Source organism: Astyanax mexicanus, chromosome 6, assembly GCF_023375975.1.
Source record: "Astyanax mexicanus isolate ESR-SI-001 chromosome 6, AstMex3_surface, whole genome shotgun sequence".
Lineage (NCBI taxonomy): Eukaryota > Metazoa > Chordata > Actinopteri > Characiformes > Acestrorhamphidae > Astyanax > Astyanax mexicanus.
This window is the reverse complement of record NC_064413.1, coordinates 53,263,565-53,285,203: the sequence shown is the minus strand read 5'-3', so window position 1 is coordinate 53,285,203 and position 21,639 is coordinate 53,263,565. Positions and strand designations below refer to the sequence as shown.

The following is a 21,639-nucleotide window of genomic DNA, read 5'->3' as shown; positions in this document are numbered from 1 at the left end:
TGCTTAGCAGTTAATGCTAATGCTGCTCCGGCAATGCTAGCCAGGGTTAGAAGAAGGCTACCGTCTGATAATACTCACCTCTGAATGGCAAAAGAGCTAGCACTTAGGGTGGATAGTGGCTAATGCTAGTGTTTCAGCAGTGCTAGCCGGAGTTAGCAGCAGTCACTCACTTCTGAATGATTATAGAGCTAGCGATTGGCACAGTTAGCGTCTAATGCTAATGCTGCTGCAGTGTCAGTGCTGAAGAAATTAAAGAATTTTAAGTGTGCCTTATAGTGTTAAAATTACAGTAATTTGTGGTGTAGCAGAGCTAAACTATGTCTGCTTTAGAGAGGACAGGACAGACAGATTGCACATGTCTGGGTAAAAAAAAAAAGTCAGTAAATCACAAGCACAAGCCGGCCAAGCATCCTATTACACAACCACATTTAACACACAAACCGTGTAATTCACTTGGAAAGTAGCATAATGCTAATTGGTGGGATGTAGGCTTCTATTACTTTCCAGCTACATTAGAATTAGAGCTGCTCAGTGCGAAACTAAAAGATAAAACTTGGATTATATATGCTATGAATTATATTGCTAACTTTACAAAGCAGTATATTTTAAAGTAATGAAAAAAAACTGGTACTGTATATACAGTGAAAGATATCAAAACCTCAACAGACAGAGCAATAAAGCTACTAGAGGTGACATGCATCTAAAAGTAAACAGTAAACAAAACTGTAATTCTTAAAAATATTTTCTTTCAAATTTAAACGAGTGCTGGATGTTAATCTACACAGATTTCTTTACTAAAAACTGTTTATTTGGGTGAGTAAAGAGCTTCCGTTTATTTACAGTAAGCTTAGATGTCCAGATTTACACTAAGGCTGGGTGCAGCAGCATTAGCATTAGCACTAGCCATGGTTAGCAGCTAACCGCTGCATGTCAGCACTACACTAAGGAACCCTGAATGTTTTTATAAGCCAGGGCGCTATCAGCTAGCAGTGCATCCCACGTAGCTTGTTTTAACATGATAAACAAGCAGAATACAGTCCAATATACTCGTTTCTAAACGGTAGTTAGCGGCTAATGCTAATGCTGCTGCACCTAGCCTTAGTGCTGGAGAAACCTTACTGAAACTCCTGTATAATGCTGTACTTTACAGGAGTGGCTTTACTGCTCCTTAATACCTGACTGATAGAATTTCTACATAAGGTACACCAGAATAAAAGGCACACTGACTGATTTTTGGAAAAAAATAAAGGATTTTAAGTGCAACTTATAGTGTGAAAATTGCATTTTAAAAAACAAGACAACATATTATTTTGTACATTATAATATGGCACACTCTCAACAGCTACAATATGATATTTTGTCCATATTATCCAGCCCTACTTCCCTCCCCATCATCACTATTATTTTTATCTCCCCCTCCACCGAAACCCAAAACCAGCCCAGGACTGGACCCCAGCCAGAGATGTCACGCTGCACGGCCTGCTGGGAGTTTGCAGCAGCAGCCAAATCCAGCCACGCAAAGAGCACAAGGTCAAATACAGGCCACCGAATACCACACAGCAGCCCAGTCGTGCCTAACCGAGGCAGAGCGGCACAGTTACACACACTGACAGCGGCACAGCCAACCGCTCAACAGCACAGATACACACTACTGAATAAACCCAGTACCAGCTCGGTGAAGCTCTGAACAACAACACCTGACTGTTCTCACTAGTGACTGAAATGTTTAATCAAATGTAAATAAGACGTTTCTTTAATGTCTATTAATAATGGTAATTATCAGAGCCGCTCAATTGGTTGGATTTTATTTGTTTTTGGAGTGACTATTAAAAGGTTTGTTAAGTTTTATCTGTCTGTATTTACTTTCTTTTAAAACTTTTTTATCTGCTTTATGTTTCTATTTTTATTTTTATTTAATATCTGATTAAAACTGAAGAATTAATCAACCTCAATCTTATTAAAAATAAAAGTAAATTGATTGACTGATGGCTGGCTGGCTGGCTGGATTGATTGATTGATTGATTGATTGATTGATTGATTGATTGATCGATTGATTGACTGATCGACTGATTAATGGTTGGATAGTTGAATAGATGTTTGGATTGATGGGTGGGTTTATGGATTGATTGATTAACTGATGCATGGATTCATTAACTGATTGATGGTTGGATTGATGGATAAATTGATGGAAGGATTAATGGATGGATTAATGGATGAATTGATGGTTGGCTGGATCGATGGACTGATGGATGGATGGTTGGATAGATGGTTGGATTGATGGATAGGTTGATGGATTTACTGATTAATTGATGCATGGATTAATGGATTGATGGCTGAATGGATGGTTGCATTAAATGGAAACATATTGAATAAGAAGATGTGTGTCCAAACTTTTGATTGGTACTGTAATTTTGAGGAAAAAAAAATTAACAAATAAGAGGGGTTTGACAGCAGTGCATAAATCGAGTAGCTACTCCCATCTGAGCCATATATGCATTTATGCTTATCCTAAGCAAATCCGTCAAATATTTTCATAGTTATAATATGAAAAAATCCAGTTATTTTCATCAGATTCACTGATCAGTGGTGCCCAAACCTTTGCATACAAACTGATTTTCTATATTCACAGACACGGTTTGGAGCAGTCTCATGATTAAAGCTCCTGCTGTGGGAATTAGTGATCATCACTGCTGTTATTATCAGTGTGTTTAGCCGTAGCCCCGCCCTCCCCCGGGCACTGCCCTCATGATGGACCACAGAGATATGAAGCTCTTCTCACTATGAATGAGTCTATTATCGTTACTCATTCCAGCCAAACCCACAACTGGGTTACACAGCTCTGAGCAGAGCCAGACAGTACACACAGAGTACACACAGTGTGTTAGTGTGTGTTTGTGTGTGTGTGTGTGTGTGTGTGTGTGTGTGTGTGTGAGAGAGAGAGTAACACTCACCTCGGCTGCCATTGTCTTCGTCCTGTAAAAGAAAAAGAGACAAAGGTCTTTAGAGGACAAGAACAACAAGGACAACCACAGCAGGTTGAATGAAACCCTTTGAAACTAAACTAAACTAAACTTCAGCACATAAAACCTCAGATTATGAACTTAATGCATTTATTTAACGGAATAACTGTGTGAATTTGGACCATGTCAAACAGATCACATCATTTTACAAGTTCTTTTAAATCAGTAACTGTCTCTGATTTACAGTGAATGTATTCCACTACAGTTTGAAGCATTTCTGTGAGGATTTGTTTGCATTCAGTAGCATTATTGAGGTCAGGTTATTGGATAATCACCACCCCAACTCATCCCCAACTCATCCCCAACTCATTCTCAACTCATTCTCAACTCATCTCAAACCCATCCCCAACTCATCCTCAACTCATCTCAAACCCATCCCCAACTCATCCTCAAATCATTCTCAACTCATCTCAAACCCATCCCCAACTCATCCTCAAATCATTCTCAACTCATCTCAAACCCATCCCCAACTCATCCTCAACTCATCCCCAACTCATTCTCAACTCATCTCCAACTCATTCCCAACTCATCTCCAACTCATCAACTCATCCGCAACATATACACAACTAATCTCCAACTCATTCCCAAAACACATTTCAAGCCCCCTAACTCAACCCTAACTCTCCAAACATCTCTAACTCATCCCAAAATTATTTCCATATTAATTTTCAACTCATTCCCAACTCATCCTCAACGCATCCCCAACTAACCTCAAACATATTCCCAAAACATATCAAACATATTCCAACCCCCCAAGTTAACCCTCTAACTCATCCCCAACTCATCTCTCACTAATTTCCCACACATTTCCAACTAATCTACAACTTATCCCTAATGCATCCCCAACTCATCTTCAACTCATTCCCAACCCATCTCCAACTCATTTCAACTCCTTTCAACTCATCCCAAACTATCCCACTTATTCACAAGTCATCTCCAACTTAACCTCAACTTATCTGCAGCCCATTACGAAAAACATATCAAATGCATCCCAACCCCCCAACTCATAACAAATCTCTAACTAATTTCAAAACATCCCTAACTCACCTCCAACTCATTTTAACTCATCTTCAACTCATCTTCCACTCATCCCAAACCCTCCAACTCAACCACAACTCATACTCAACTCATACCAAACTCCTTAACCTATCTCAAACTCATCTCCAACTCATTTGAACTCATTTCAACTCACCTTCAACTCATCCACCCTCATCCACCCTCCAACTCATCCACAAGTCATCTCCAACTCAACCACAACTCATACTCAACTCATCCCAAACTCCTTAACTTATCTCAAACTCATCTCCAACTCCCCAACTACTCCTCAACTCATCCCCAACATCCCAACTCATCTCCATCACTTCACAGAACACAGTTCCATTGCTCCGCAGCTCAATGCTGGGGCATGGTGCCAACAGGTTAGCTTAAAGCTAACATCAGTACAGATCCAGGCTGAATGCAGCGTGTGTTTGTATACTGAGGACACTGAGGGGAAGTCCGGGCTGTAGATTGGGAACAGCTTGGCTGAAGGATACAGGATCTAGGTTAAAGCAGATTCACACAGCAGGGTCTGACCACAGCCATCTTCAGCCCAGCAGAACTGCTGACTACCACATTTCTGACTGTCAGCTTTACTCATCTCTCATCTCTGAGGATCTCCTGCCCTGTACTGAATACACTTCTCTCTGCAGGGGGGGAGTTACGGGATTATAGAGGTCTGTTTACAATCAAATACACCACAGACACTAACGTCCTGTTTTATAGTGTTTCTCAACCAAGCCTGCTGAGAAATCACTGCACCCAGGCTTTAACTGCTCCACAGAATACAACATATGTCCAAATATTTATGGACAATGAGGTCAAGGTCAGGACTCCATTGAAAAAATCCATTGATGGAATAACCTGGTCTATATTCAGTATATTCAGGTAGAGTCAGCTGACCTCATTCTTTCAGCACATACTGTTGCTGAACCTAAACCTGCAGACCAACTGCAGCATCAACCAACCAACCCCACATCATTTACTCAGTTATAGGTGTCACTTGAACCAGATGTTCAATGTTGTTCACTTAAACTGTAAGTGGTTGTAATGTTATGGCTGTTCAGAGCAATGTGTAATGTAATATAATGTATAAAAGGGCTGATTGCCACCAATTTGTACAAAAAAAATGAAGGACTTAAAAAGAAACTGCAGTAAATATTCAGTTTTTCAGAGGTTTATTGGACCTGTGTTGATGTTAAAGCACTGCAGATCTCTGGGTCCTGTTTTATTGCAGCTGATTCAGATCATCAGTTAATTAGCGAGAGCTATGAGAGCTGAAGGCAGGTGGAAAGTGCTGATGTGTGCAGTGCTGTGGCCTATATTACAACAGTGAAATATTACTAGCATCTGTGCACACTTTTATATACGGAGACAATAAAACCCTGCATATACTAAATATATACTGAGACCTAGCAGGTGTATACCTGTTTAAAATGTATTACTGGTGCACGTTAAAATATTCCAACTTAAAAAGTATTTAAAGCTACCCTGAGATATTATAAAACAGTAAAAAAGAGGTATTTGATGTACTCTATTATTTAGTTATCCCTTCCAAAATACAGGGGAATGCCAAAGTTTTAGCTTTTATATTCATGATCAGCTCAAGACCAAACCTACCAATCTTACCATCCAATGCTAGTAAAAATGAGAACAGCGCTTTATCTGAGGAGCTCCTGCTGCTGTTCCTCACTGTATAAGAGTTTTTATCTGAGTAAAAAAGTTCCTCTCGTCGCCCAAAAGAGCTCAAACTCAGTCCCGATTAAAGAATAATTTATTCAGCAAAAGTGAAAAAACTCCCTAAAACTGCCTAAAACTCTGGATATGAAGTGCAAAAAAACTTTAAGAACCCTTTTAAATATATTAATACTGTAGCTTGAAGGATCATTTTAATGCACATTAAATGAACGTATTTGTTAACTGGCTGATTTTAATACTATAATGCCTCCATTGGCTTCAAAAATAACATATTGTTATTTGATATTAAACATGTGTCTAACTTGTGCAATAGAGTTTTTGAGAAATATATCTTTGAATACACACACTTTACGTATTGAGTATTTTAGGACAATTTATTGTGCTTATGGAACTATTTAAAATATTTAGTTTTGTAAAGGAAGCCGTGTTAAAGTTGTTAAGGCCTATTGTTTACATTCTTCAGCTGTTTTTCTGATCATGAAGTCTGATTTCTTCATATATTGTGTAATTTTGTGGGATAAAGTAAACCCAATAGCAATCAAAGCCTTAATTTAAAGCCTTAGTGTTTTATATTATATGTACTCCTTATTATCAGTTACAAACCTATATTAAAAGGGATGTAAACAAAAATTATAATAATAATTAATTAATAAAACAAATAAAATACTGTGATATACTGTGAAACTGTGCAAATCTTGATCTTGAATCTTGGTCATACCACCCAGCTCTAAGTAAAATCATGAAATGATATTGATAAGAAATACAGCACCTGCTCTATGTGTGTATCTATGTTATTTCCCAAACCCCACAGCTGCCTCTGGCTTCTCCTGCTGTATCTGCAGTAGCTGAGCTGAGAGGAATCCTCCCTGATTATCTCATTAGTCTGAGTGGACGTGTCTTGTGGCTCTGAGGGCAGGAGTAATGCTGCTGACCACAAGAACCACCTACTGCCATCAGCACAGATAAACCAGTTAACTGCACTCTGACAGTGAAGAGCACGATGGAGGATAATGTGGTTAAAAAACACTCAGGAACACTCAGACTCCAGCTGAACTTAAAAACACACTGTGTACCGTAAGCCTAATGATTAAAAAACAGTTTTTTTTTTATAGTAAGTTACCATAGAAATTGTCTTATTACAATACACTTATTAACTGCTTTAAAGGGAACATATTATATCTCTTTTTACTCAAGTTAGAATATAAGGTCTACAAAACTGATTATTTAAAAGTACTTGGATCTCTCTCATCTGCTGACTGACCACAAGAAGTAGGTACAGATCCCTCCCTCAGACAAAGTCTACTGGCTAAATCTGCTGTGTACTGTCTGAGATTCTTAAATCAGTCTACCTTTGTCATTGGCATCTTAAAGCCAAAATGTTCGAAATGGCGTTGCTTCAACTGATCTAGTGAGGTTCATTGCACCATTTTAAAAGTTAAATTTAATGCTTTTTAAGATCTTTTTAGTCATAATTTCTTTGGTAACCATAGTTCTTTCCCCGCTAATTTTAGTTAACTTGCCGCTAATGTTAGTTCTCTCCTCTGTAACATTAGCTAGCTCTCCGCTAACCTTAGTTTTCTTCCCAGTAACATTAGTTTGCTCTCCGCTAACCTTAGTTCTCTCGCCAGTAACATTAGCTAGCTCACCGCTAATATAAGCTAGCTCTCCGGTAATGTTAGCTAGCGCTCCACTAACCTTAGTTCTCTCTCCAGTAACGTTACCTAACTTGCCGCTAATGTTAATATGTGCTTTCCCACCGGCATTATACAGACCATCTGAAAATGTCTTACATTACAAAATACTTACAGCAAATTTTCGACAATTTAATAGACCTTAATAACTCAGATTTTAAGAGATTTTAAGACTTTTAAGGACCAGTGAGAACCTTGCTAGTCATAATTTCTTTGGTAAACTTAGTTCTTTGCCCACTAATTTTAGCTAGTTCTCCGCTAACCTTAGTTCTCTCCCCAGTAACATTAGCTAGCTCTCCACTAATGTTAGCTGGCTCTTCGCTAGCATCAACTAAAGACTCTGTGAAACTTTTTCATTCCGGCCACTCTGGCCACACCATGGACACACCCCCAGCTATGGACACACTCTCAGACTTGCTGATGCCTAGAACACTTTTTATAGTTCTACCATATTTTGCACTAGTAGTTCATTCACTAGTTAATTCATCTACTGTTTACGTATCTTTTGCACTGTTTACGTATCTTTTGCACTGCTTAATTTAATTTAAATTATTATATAACTGTGTATTTGCACTTTCTGTTTGGCTGACATCAGTTATCCTCACATTATGCACATCAACTGGTGTTCACTGTCTATTGTGTTCAACTGCACTACCTCCATTCTCCATCTCCATTACACACACACACACACGAAGACTGTACATTTACACTGTATATTCTATTTCTTATTTGATTGTATTTATATGTATCTTTATATTTTATCTTTTTTAACTTTGTGTATTGTGTAACCTGCTGCTGGATGCCAAGAATTTCCCCCCGGGGATCAATGCAGTAAGTATCTGTCTATCTGTCTATCTGTCTATCTATCTATCTATCTATCTGTCTGTCTGTCTGTCTGTCTGTCTGTCTGTCTGTCTGTCTGTCTGTCTATCTATCTATCTATCTATCTATCTATCTATCTATCTATCTATCTATCTATCTATCTATCTATCTATCTATCTATCTATCTATCTATCTATCTATCTATCAGTTCTCTCCCCAGTAACGTTAGCTAGCTCTCCGCTAACCTTATTTCTCTCACTGGTAACATTAGCTAACTTGCTGCTAATGCTAATATGTGCTTTTTCACCGGCATTAAACAAACCCTCTGAAAACCCTACAGCAAATTTACATTAATTTAAGACAATTTAAGACCTTAGTAACCCAGATTTTAATTTAAGACATTTTAAGACTTTTTAAGGACCAGTGGGAACTTTGCTAGTGGGTGGGGTGTGGATTGACAGGTGGGGGGTGGAGCCAGGGTGGTTCTATGCGGGTTTCTTAGCTTATAGTGATGTCGCAACAAGGGAGGAGCATCCAAACTTCTTTATCTGATTCACAGAAAACTTTTTTTTGAGACTGGAGTTTGAATAAATCTATAATTTAAAGAAATCCTAAAATATTTCATGCTAAACAGACAGTTTGTTGACAGTGTGTATATGATTCTGAATGCTAAAAACAGCTCTGTATTGTAGAGTCTGGATTATAATAATAGAAATCCCACAGCAGGTCTGCTGACTGTTTTCTTTGTAGTACTGAGAGAAGCTGAAAAGCTGATTTCATGGTTCCCTGAGTTGTTTTGTTTCAGGGATTTGATTTGAGTAGTGATTTTCTACAATTCAGATCCTGCTTTACAGCTTAACTGAGCTCACATATGACTGGGTTTATCTCTGAATTACTGAGGTACTGGCTTCTAACAGAACATATTATCACTGTGAGGATTCATTATCACATATGATTGTTTAGAATGTGTATTAATAACTAGTTAAGATGGTTAATTACAGGTGATATTGAAATGTGGATATAAGATTTTTTTGTGGAATGATATTATTGTAATTTTAAGACCATTAAATTCCACAGACATAATGATAATAAGACAGAATAACAAAACAAATATACTCGTATAAAGACAACTAGATTATAATTAATCATATTTTGGGAAATATTTACTTTTTTCTTTGCCTACTGCAGTTCTTACTGTATGTATGGAGCCACAGTTATTAAATAATTGATCATTTTTGCATGACTGACTAGACCCTCACTACAACTCCCATAAATCACCTGCGCCCACAATTATCAGCCCTCACTACAACTCCCATAATTCACCTGCACCCACTATTATCAGTCCTCACTACAACTCCCATAAATCACCTGCGCCCACAATTATCAGCCCTCACTACAACTCCCATAATTCACCTGCACCCACTATTATCAGCCCTCACTACAACTCCCATAATTCACCTTCACCCACTATTATCAGCCCTCACTACAACTCCCACAATTCACCTGCACCTACTATTATCAGCCCTCACTACAACTCCCATAATTCACCTGCACCTACTATTATCAGACCCTCACTACAACTCCCATAATTCCCCTGCACCCACTATTATCAGGCCTCACTACAACTCCCATAATTCACCTGCACCCACTATTATCAGCCCTCACTACAACTCCCATAATTCACCTGCACCTACTATTATCAGACCCTCACTACAACTCCCATAATTCCCCTGCACCCACTATTATCAACCCCCTTACTACAATTCCCATAATTCACCTGCACCCACTATTATCAGCTCTCACTACTACAACTCCCATAATTCACCTGCACCGACTATTATCAGCCCTCATTACAACTCCCATAATTCACCTGCACCCACTATTATCAGCCCTCACTACAACTCCCATAATTCACCTGCACCCACTATTATCAGCTCTCACTACTACAACTCCCATAATTCACCTGCACCTACTATTATCAGCCCTCACTACAACTCCCATAATTCCCCTGCACCCACTATTATCAGCCCTCACTACAACTCCCATAATTCACCTTCACCCACTATTATCAGTCCTCACTACAACTCCCATAATTCACCTGCACCTACTATTATCAGCCCTCACTACAACTCCCATAATTCACCTGCACCCACTATTATCAGCCCTCACTACAACTCCCATAATTCACCTTCACCCACTATTATCAGCCCTCACTACAACTCCCATAATTCACCTGCACCCACTATCAGACCCTCACTACAACCCCTATAAATTTGTCAATGTGAGCATGAGTGTGAGTGCAGACCCTGACCTTGAGTGAGTAGTGCACGGCGGACTCCGGTGGGTAGACGATGAAGTGACGGAGGGTGAAGCCGAAGCCCTGAGAGTTCCGGCGCAGGCGGAGGGTTTTGGGTCCCGGCCAGGAGAAAGGCTCCTCCGTCCCCGGAGAGACGAGACAGCTCTCCGTGTGATCACACCCATCCTTCTGCTTACCCTGAACACAGAGAGAGAGAGAGAGAGAGAGAGTCAGTACACAAGCACAGTCCACACACTTCTTCCAAGGCTCTACACTAACGTTTTGCATTTTTTCTTAGGTGCACCTGTACAAATGTTCGGTGCACCCAAAGTTTTGACTCTATTCGACTGTCCATCTAGGCAATACTGACTTATATAATTAAATAACAATTAGTGAGCATAAAGTTCTTTATTTGAAGCACAATTTTACAAGAAAGGTAACATACTGAAGATGTGTTGGGGTTTAAAGTGCTTTACTGATTGATCTTAAATATAAGCTTAAATCTCTCGAGATAAATTAAATAAAAATAAAATGAGAAAAAAAGAGCTTCAAACCGAACATCTAATAACTCAATATCCCATAGATTATCCTCCATGACCCAAGACCAATTTTTTATAGTCTGATGCACCTTTTTTCACCAAAATTACAAAGCATTTTTAGGAGGAAAAAAAATCACACATGCCAGCATGCCAGTTACTCAAATACATCTTAAAGAGTAACTACACTCTAAGACATTTTTATATTATTAGTTGAAATGTTTTGCACTGTAGTGATAATCTATACAAGCCCTGCTTAAAACGCTTAAAATTAAGAGAATTTAGATATTCGACCATATTTTGGTCAAATCAAAAATTTACTTAGTAAAGTCAAAATAAAATACAATTGATTTTCTTTATTGTTCTTGGTTTACAAGTGTAAGTCTACAAGCTGATCTGATGACTTTTATTATGACATGTAGCGGATAGTGGATTAGCTGCAAAGGCTAACGGCTAGTTCACTTGATTACTTGGTTTCATTATTACATTCACAATACCAGAATGCAACTGTCAGTCCAATGCTAGCTAGGCTAACAGACTGCAGATTTGTCTGAAGATGGCTAACCGCTAACGGCTAACTGGCATGCTAACTGTATTTCCGAGCTAAATGAATCACTGTTTTCTTAAATAACAGTTGCTCTGCTTGGTTAAGACAAGGATATGAGCCTTAAACCACACGGAGAAGGCTGGTCGCACTTTAATAAATATTTTTTTTATTATTATTAAAGTAGGAAATCTTTTATTTAATCTATTATTTTTCCTACATTATTGTAAATGATTACTAAAGTCATTCCGATTATAAAGAAACACATAAGGAATCATGTAGTAATTCTGTGCTGAGTTGATGTTGTGGACATTTCTGTCACCTGAAGCAGAACGGCCCCCTAGACAACAGCATTCAGAGCACAATATAACAGATCAGATTACCCTCCACTTCCCGTTTGTGTGACATGAACTATTATCTGCCAGTAAAAGCAGTAATTATAAACTGTCATGCAGAGAGAGAGAGTGTGTGTGTGTGTGTGTGTTTATAAATGCTTTCCACTTTAGAGTACAGAGTGAAGTGTAGTATCCTGTTTCTAACACACAGCCTTTATTCTGAATGTGTCCAGAACCTGCCATGACAACAGCAGCTGTACAAAACACACCCTGAGTCAGATTAGCCAGATTTACAGACCCGAAATCACGGAAAACTTATTTTCAATCTTAATTCACGTAGTGCTTCCTCTAAATCCAATAAAACCGACACCACTTGAATGCAGCATCAATGTAAATTACTCAATAATTGGGCGATATGGTCCTAAAATAATAACACAATATTTTAGGGTATTTTTGCAATAATTATATTCTTGGTGAAATTACAAAATATTGAATTAAAAAATATATATTTTCAAAAATACAATACAAAAATCTTTAATTATATTACATTTTATTTTGCAATATTATTGCATTGATATTTAAAATGGCATGCCCTTAATTGAGATTTTCACCAGATTGTAACAGAAGTCAATGATCTAACATGTCATGATATTAATAATGCACTCCAGATATCCAGAACTGAAGTAAGATAAATGATACTGGGCAGATCTAATATGTTTCTAGTAGATACAGGGTTCTTGCACAATTCAAAAAGTCAAATTTAATGCTTTTTAAGGCCTCAATAAATATAATTTAAGACCCGAAAATGTATAATTCTGCTTTGTAATGTTAGCTAACTCGTTGCTAATGTTAGCTAGCTCTTTGCTAACCTTATTTCTCTGCCCGGTAACGTTAGCTAACTAGCTGCTAAAGTTAATATATCGGCTATACTCACCGTTAATGTTAGCTAGCTAAAGTTAGAATGTTAGCTAGCTCGCCGCTAATGTTACCAGGCTTAAGTTAGCAAGCTAAAGTAGGAATGTTAGCTAGCTCACTGCTAATGCTTACTAGCTCTCCATTAATCTTAGTTCTCTTCCTGCTAATGTTAGCTAGCTCTCCGCTAAAGTTAGTGTTTAATGAAATTAAGAATATTGTGAATTTCCTTTTTGCTACATTCATTCCTATTCTCCCACCCACTAGCTTGGACCCATACAGTAGCAGTGGAGGCCTCAGAGTCACAAGAACTTATCCAGATCTTCTCAAACTGCCTCTAAATGAAGCTCAACACGCTTGCAGGAGAGTTATCCTCATGGCTGCAGAAAGGCATTTAAATCCTACTGTACCACAAGCCATGTGTCTCACACCACCAATCTGCTCTGGAGGTCAGAACCACTGACACACACACTCCACCACCACACACACACACACATGCACACGCAGACACACACACATGCACACACACACACACACACATACATATAGTCCAGGAGTAAGGGTTGTAGGGGTCTCTGGAGAGTGGGCTTGGTTTCTCAGAGTTTATGGCTTTTATAAAAGAGCCAGATGAGCTCATACAGAAAGAGAAAGAGAGAGAGATGGAGAGTGGGAGAGAAAGAGAGAGACGCACAAATAGAATAAGAGAGAGGGGGATGGAGGGAGTGAGAGAGAGCTACAGAGAGAGAGAGACTTAGAATACGAGAAAGAGGGATGGATAGAAAGAGACAGAAAGATAGAATGAGAGCTAGAGACACAATTAGAATGACAGAGAGGGATGAATAGCGAGAAAGACAGAAAAATCGAATGAGAGATACAATTAGACACAATTAGTATGAAACAGACAGGGATAGAGAGAGAAAGAAAAAAGAATATGAATGAGAGAGAGAGATATGAATTTAGAGGAAGACGGAGACAGAATGAGGGATTAAGATACAACTAGAATGAGAGAGAGAGAGAAGGATGGAGAGAGTGAGAGAGACATTTAGAACTAGAGAGAAGTATGGCTAGCGAGAGACAGAAAGATAGAATGTGAGCTAGAGACATGAATATAGAGGGATGAATATAGAGAAAGACAGAAAAATAGAATGAGAGATAGACACAATTAGAATGAGAGAGAAGGGGCTAGAGAAAGAGAGAAAGACTATGAATGAGAGAGAGATGAATTTAGAGGAAGACAGAGACTAAATGAGGGATTAAAATACAATTAGAATGAGAGAGAGAGGGATGGAGAGAGTGAGAGAGAGCTACAGAGAGAGAGACATTTATAATGAAAGAGAGCAGGATGGATAGAGAGACAGAGATAGAATGAGAGATAGAGACACAATTAAAATGAAAGACAGGGGGATAGAGAAAGAGGGAAAGACTATGAATGAGAGAGAGATGAATTTAGAAGAAGACAGAGACCGAATGAGGGATTAAGATACAATTAGAATGAGAGAGAGAGGGATGGACAGAGTAAGAGAGATACAGAGAGAGAGACATTTATAATGAAAGAGAGCCGGATAGATAGAGAGAGACAGAGATATAGAATGAGAGATAGAGACACAATAACAATAGGAAAGAGATATGAAGAGAGTGAGAGGGAGATACAGGAAGAAACATTTAAAATGAGAGATAGTCAGCAGGCACACACATAGCTTTGCTCTTTTAAAGGTAAATTTATGGTGTTAAATTATAGATTAGGAGGAACAACAAACTGCAAAGAGAGAAATAGAGAGAGAAATAGAGAGAGAGAGAGAGAGAGAGAGAGAGAGTGTAATATTTACATGCATATTTAATACGGATTAAATCTCATAACTAACACTCTCACACAGACACACCGCTGCTGCTTTAGTTTTGTCATGTTTTCTCTCGTACCTGTTTAAACTAACAGAACTACATCAAGAGAAAACATCAAGCTTGGCTGATCCAGCTTTCATCTACTGCTCTAAACACACTCATCCTTCATCTAGCGTCACATGACCCAAATACACCCAATCAAATCCAAGAACACAACTTCCAGAATGCAGATTCCATCCAAATGCCATCAAAACATCACGAGAGCCAGTGAAGGTATTTATGAGGTACAGACAGTGTTACACTGAGTGTGTGTTAGTGTGTGTGTGTGTGTGTGTGTGTGAGTGAGTGTATGAAGGCCAGTGCTGAGAGACAGATGACAGTAATTACTGTGTGTTTTCAACTGGTAGAGGCAAAATGCCAGCAGCAGGGATGGCCGAGCAGCACGTGTGTGTGTGTGTGTGTGTGTGTGTGTGTGTGTGTGGGACAGTTCCAAGAAACACTTCTAGAGACACTGGAAAAGAAATCCAGTGACGCAGGTCAAAGGTCAATGTCGTGATATGAATAAACAGAGAACAATTTTACACACAGTCAGCACAGTAGATACAGTGGCTTGCAAAAGTATTCATACCCCTTGAACTTTTCCAAATTTTGTCATTTTAAGTGATAGACAAACACAAAGTATTGCATATTTCAAAATTTTTATCAAAAAAAAAAAACTGAAAAGTGTGACATGCAAAAGTATTCAGCCCCATTTACTCTGAAACCCCAAAATAAAATCCAGTGCAATCAACTGCCATTCGCCTAAAATGACAGATCTAGCAAAGGAGAGCAAGGTTTTGTGGTCAGATGAGAGCAATGTTGAACTTTCTGGCCTAAATGCAAAGCGCTATACGGGAAGGAAAAGGTAAATTCCAAACCACACTTTTCACTTCTTAAGTGTATACCTCTTTGTGTTGGCTTTTCAGATTAAATATATTTATGTTTGTAATGTGGCAAAATATGGAGAGGTGTTTAAGGTGTAAGGAGACAAAATATGGAAATGTTCAAGAGGTATAAATATTTTCAATGTCAACAGAGAGATTACTGGATTTATAATGACACTTTTTCTATTTCTTTTTTTTCTTTCATTTTGATTTTTGTTTCTTCTGACTTATGACCTATGTTTATTTCTTTTCTTTCATATACATTGGGAATGTACTTTATGGAAACGTATGTTTTCTTTTGATTTTTGTGTGTATGTATAATGTGTGTGTTTGTGTGTTTTATGTTGTCTGATGGACCCCAGGAAGAATAGCTGCTATCATTATAGGAACTAATGGGGATCCCAATAAAATAACAAAAAAAATAATAACAAGAGTATGTATACTTTTGCAAGCCACTGTATATGCACATGTATTTTAATGTATGTATCAAATGTGGAGTAAGACATAGTCATGATTAATTGTCTTTGTGTGTGTGTGTGTGTGTGTGTGTGTGTGTGTGTGTGTGTGTGTGTGTGTGTGTGTGTGTGTGTGGGTGTGTTTGTACAAGAGTGTGTTTCTCCAGCATCAGCGAAGTTAAGGCAGGTTTGAGTCATTCTTCAAGCACACAGAGGAAAACGTGCCAGCAGCCGGCACCAGCCCCACACACTTCCCAGCACTATCCTCAGCCCTCTGCATTATTCATACTCACACACACACACACACACACACACACACAGGGATCTAGCACCATTGGAAAGTCAAATTTAATGCTTTTCAAGACCTTTTTATACCCTTTAGACCCCAAAATTTGTTGGAAATTAAAACTTAGTGTAGCTAACTAGCTACTAATGTTACTATGTTTTCTAGCTCTGCGCTAATGTTAGTTAGCTTGCCGCTAACCTTAGTTCTCTCCCCGGTAACGTAGCTAACTGGCCACTAATGTTATTATGTTAGCATGTTAGCTAGCTCGCCACCAATGTTAATATGTTAGCTAGCTCTCCGCTAACCTTAATTCTCTCCCTGGTAATGTAGCTAACTGGCCACTAATGCTAAATTTCCTTCGGGATCTATCTATCTATCTATCTATCTATCTATCTATCTATCTATCTATCTATCTATCTATCTATCATCTATCTATCTATCTATCTATCTATCTATCTATCATCTATCTATCTATCTATCTATCTATCTATCTATCTATCTATCTATCTATCTATCTCGTCACCAATGTTACTACGTTAGCTAACTCACCGCTTAAGTTAGCATGTGCTATGAAAATGCATATGAATGCAAAATGTAATACCTACAGCAAATTTACAGTAAATTTAAGACAATTTAAGAACTTAATTGCCCGAATTTTAATTTAAGACATTTTAAGACTTTTAAAGGACCTGCAGGAACCCTGACACACACACACACACACACATACAGGGTTCTTGCACCATTTGAAAAGTCACATTTAATGCTTTTTAAAACCTTTTTTAGACCACAAAAAATAAAGTTTAAGACCCAAAATGTGGTCATATTTTATTTGGTAAAAATAATTTGTTGTAACGTTACTGGAAATCAAAACTTAACGTAGCTAACTGGCTGCTAACGTTACTATGTTATCTAGCTTGGTGCTAATGTTAGCTAGCTTGCCACCAATGTTACTATGTTAGCTAGCTCTCCGCTAACCTTAGTTCTCTCCCCTGTAATGTAGCTAGATAAGTCACTGCTATCATTAGTATGTTAGCTAGCTCGCTCCCAATGTTAGCTAGCTCTCCGTTAACCTTTGTTCTCTGTCTGGTAACATTAGCTAACTCACTGCTTAATTAGCATGTGCTTTCCCACTATCTGAAAATGTAATACCTACAGCACATTTACAGTCAATTTAAGACAATTTAAGGAAACTTAATTATCCGAATTTTAATTTAAGACATTTTAAGACTTTTTTTTATTTTTTTTAAGTAGATGCAGGAACCCTGACACACACACACACACACACACACCTCAGATCCCAATTTGTGTAATCTGATGGCAGCTCTGTTCCTCTGCTCAGTTCTTCTTTCTGTTCTGTTCATTGATTTCTCTGCATTTATAAGCTTCTCTGAGTCAGTTCTGATGAATATGAGGTCAGGAGTGTGTGAACCAGTCCGATATAGACCCTCACACATACACACACCACCACACACAGTCTGTACAGAACACACACGCACCCACACGCATGCAGAGATAAGTGTTGAGAGAGGTTAAGAAGCGTAGCGGCACTCAGGCGCGTGTGTGGGGGAATTTCTCTGGAATTTCAGAGCAGCTGTTCTGGGAGATAAGCATCTTTAAAGCGGCGCTGGATAAAAACTTTCAGTTATTGTTCCTCTTTGAGGCTTTAAATGACATGGGAACAATCGGCCAAACAGAAAACAAGGACACACACACATACAGATTAACGTTATAAAGCATTATTACAGGCCATTAGTCAGACTGCCACCCAGGATCCGAACACAATCAGCTGGCCACTAGAATGTCTAAAATCATGGGACAAGAACTTCAAGGAGAACTCTGGTGTAAAATGGACTTTTTTTGATAAATCTGTACAACATCCAAAGAATTTGACCGTTTCTCTCTCAGGAAGCCACTCAGGTGCTCCTGCAGTCTCTTTCATCTCAAGACTTGACTTTACTGCAACTCTCTACTGACTGGTCTTCCACTGTGAGCCACCAAAACCCTGCAACTAGTTTAGAATTAGCGGCAAATGTAAATAAATCACTTTTTACACCGTTATCCAGGCACAAAGTAGCTCCACACCTCATTGGTACAATCTGGAGAGCCCTGTTAAAGAGCATAATACTAAAAAAGTATTTCAGTATGAAAGCACGTATTTGTAACATGTGAGAGCATCCTGTATCATTACTACATCTCTGCTGTTTGTAACAAACCAAACCGTGTGAAAATCAGGTAAAAATGGCAGTTGTTGAGTTTTGATTATTATAGGTGTATTAAACACCTTCCTCAGTGTAAATAAATAAATAAATGCACTGCTGGAAGCTACGCCAGGAGGCAGGCTATGCGGAGTCTATGTATATATATATATATATGTCTGTCATTATCAGTACAGTGATGGCGGCGCTTTTGATAAGCTACTTGTGCACTTTTTAGGTTATCAATGCCTCGTTTTAAATGTCAGGGCTCTTCGGATTCTAGCAAGGAGGTGTGGAGCTACTTTGAGCTGGATAACGGTGGAAAAAGCATTTTATTTAAGCAAATTATGCCCTGAAGTAGCCGTTGTAAAAAGTGCTGAGCAAAAAGCACAAAATAACTGGATCTCTGAACGCTGTGGGAGAGCGGAGGTGGGCTATTCAACAAAGATCAATTTTACACCACAGTTCTGCGTTAAGTCATGTCCCATGGGAGCTAAAGGATGCTGCACTGAGGTGCCTTCTAATCAAAGGTGGGAAAAAAGTATCTCCATTCATTACTCTGTAGGTAGAAGTATAGATACTAGGGTTTAAAATATTTAGTTTTTTTTATGTTTTTTAGTTGTATGAATTATCAGTTCAAGCTTTTTACTCTTTAAGTAAAAGTGGTGTAAAAGTACTGTTTTTAAAACTACTTAAAATATAAAAGTAAAAGTAATATAAGCTTAGGCCGAACCACAGAGTCCTATAGTGCGCTACCCCACTTTTCCAAAACACATTTTACTAAAAGCTATATAATTTGGGATGCACTAGGCTGGTCCCTGTTTTAGCTGCATATATGCTTATTGTAAACCAATAGGGAGTGGGAATGGTATATGTTAATACTTCTCTACATCCAATCACAATCAGATTCACTCACTCTCTATCTGGATGGAGAGATTTGTCTGGATAGGGGTTTTATTGAATGATGAGAAGCCGGAATAAAAACCAGCTTAAAATGAAATAGGAGTAACAAAGCTATTTTTATTAAAATGTAAGGAGTAGAAAGTTCAGATAATTGTGTGAAAATGTAAAATTAATTACTTTAGTAAAGTATAGATAAACTACATTTCTACTTAAGTAAAGTAATTAAGTATTTGTGCTTTACATTACTTGAAACTTCTGCTTCTAATGAATGCATCTAGTCCAGAAGAGCAATACTGCCAATAGAATAGGACTATAAAGCACTAATAAAGCACTAATAAAGCACTATAGGCTGAATGCAATCAAATCCTCACAGCAATACTCCAGAATCAAGTAGAATGTCCAAGTTGGACCATAGAGACAGTTACTCAGTGTGAATAGGGTTATGATCTCACCATGCTAAAATATATGGAGTGTACAAACACACATGATGCAACACACTCCACCCACCTCCCAGCTCTCGCATCATCAGCAGATTATGTAACAGCATGGACACGACAATCATTCAGCCTTATATTATAAAATATTAATGAAAATATATATGTATATGTAGTGGATCTGAGCTCATCATTACACCCCTCTATACTACACTCTTATTAATGAAGTAAAGGCAATGGTGCTGCATAGAACCAGTAATTTCTTAAAGAACCTAAGATTTAAATGCTTAAGCAAATCTCTGGATGCCTTAAGGGTCCTCAGATTGCAGGAAAAACATGTTTTAATGAGGGTTCTTCAAATATGTACCATCCTGTGTCTGAACAATGCACAAACAAAGCCGAACAATAACCAAAAGCCTATTGTTTCCCATTGTTAAGGTTTCTGAACAATGCCCCTCACACTCTTATAAATAACGGTCAGTGAAAATGTTTATCCGTTCAATTTTCTGACCATTTGAAGCTAAAAAGAGGTGAAAATGCAAAGAAAATTGAGTGTATTTTTGTATAGCTTTAGAATTTCACACATTTAGAATTTCTCTTGCTTTTGTAACAAATTCTATACCATCATGTTTTTGTTACAAGATGCGAAAAATGGAAAAATCAGAAAATTCAGAAAAAAGAGAGAAGATAAATCATCAATTAATCAAGTTTAGCCCCAACCTCATCTTGTAATTCACTCATTTTACTGGTTTTACATGGTGACGTATTATAATCATTTTTAGTGGCGTAAACACTAAAGCATGGTTTACTACTTTAGTAAGTTGTAAAATTTTGAACAAAACATGATCAGTTCCAGGAAAATATAACAATTCTGCTTCTTTTAACATTTTAAATTATTCTATTTTTGAGCAGCTGTATGTCTTCTGGAGTAAAAGAGATCAGGGCATGTGTCTGTCTGATATAATTACTGTGTTATAAGAACTGAAAGAACTGAAGAACTGAAAACAAAAACGGAGAAAAAACACAACAAAACAGCCTAGAGTTCAAAGGGTTAAACTGTCATCCTTAATTTGGTGAAGAGCCATTTAAAGAGTGTAGCACACAGACCTCAACTAAGCGCTGACTAAACACCTGAAACACAGCTATATTTACCCTGATCTGTTCGCAGCTCCTCCGGGACGAGCCCCTCAGGGTATTCCAGTGGACCCCCCCCTCGCACCCCCAGTGTGCCGCAGTCAGCAGCTGGAGCCACACGCAGCTCACGCAGCCGTCCGCCCCGGACACACATACCCACGGACACTCTCCCACAGACCGGTCACTGTCCGGCTTCAGACAGCGCTCCGAATGGGACAGAACACAGGCAGGCGACGCCCCGCTCATCCTCACCCCCTCAGCATCGTCCCGTCCCACCAACGGACTGACTGACTGACTGTGTTCAGAGCTGCTGCTGTACTGGATCACACTGCGCACTCTCTCTCTCTCTCTCTCTCTCTCTCTCTCTCTCTTTCTCTCTGAGCCACACACACTTTCACTTGGAGTTCAGGGTGGGACGGCAAGACTGCTCAGAAAATCCTGCTACACACACACACACACACACACACACTCACACACACTCACGCAGCATGATGTTATGATGTTTCCACAGAGAGGCTGTCAGAGAGAGAGAGGAGGGGCGGGACAGAGAGAGAGAGAAAGAGAGAGAGAGAGGTGGG

General features: G+C 38.6%; 1 protein-coding gene across 6 annotated transcripts in view; it reads right to left on the bottom strand.

Moving 5' to 3' along the window:
* LOC103034540 (rho GTPase-activating protein 21) overlaps positions 1-21,639 on the bottom strand; it is a 197,964-nt gene that overhangs the window by 79,572 nt on the left and 96,753 nt on the right. For 3 of the 6 annotated variants that reach the window (XM_049480861.1, XM_049480862.1, XM_049480867.1), the window contains exons 1-3: positions 21,080-21,473; positions 10,581-10,763; positions 2,952-2,973 (exon numbers count right to left, since the gene is read on the bottom strand). In XM_049480861.1, coding sequence (XP_049336818.1) covers positions 2,952-2,973; positions 10,581-10,763; positions 21,080-21,307 — 433 coding nt within the window. In that variant the 5' untranslated portion in view covers positions 21,308-21,473. Of the gene's footprint in view, positions 1-2,951; positions 2,974-10,580; positions 10,764-21,079; positions 21,474-21,639 lie in introns of those variants that run through there. The other 3 variants (XM_049480866.1, XM_049480865.1, XM_049480863.1) reach the window with 2 other exon arrangements.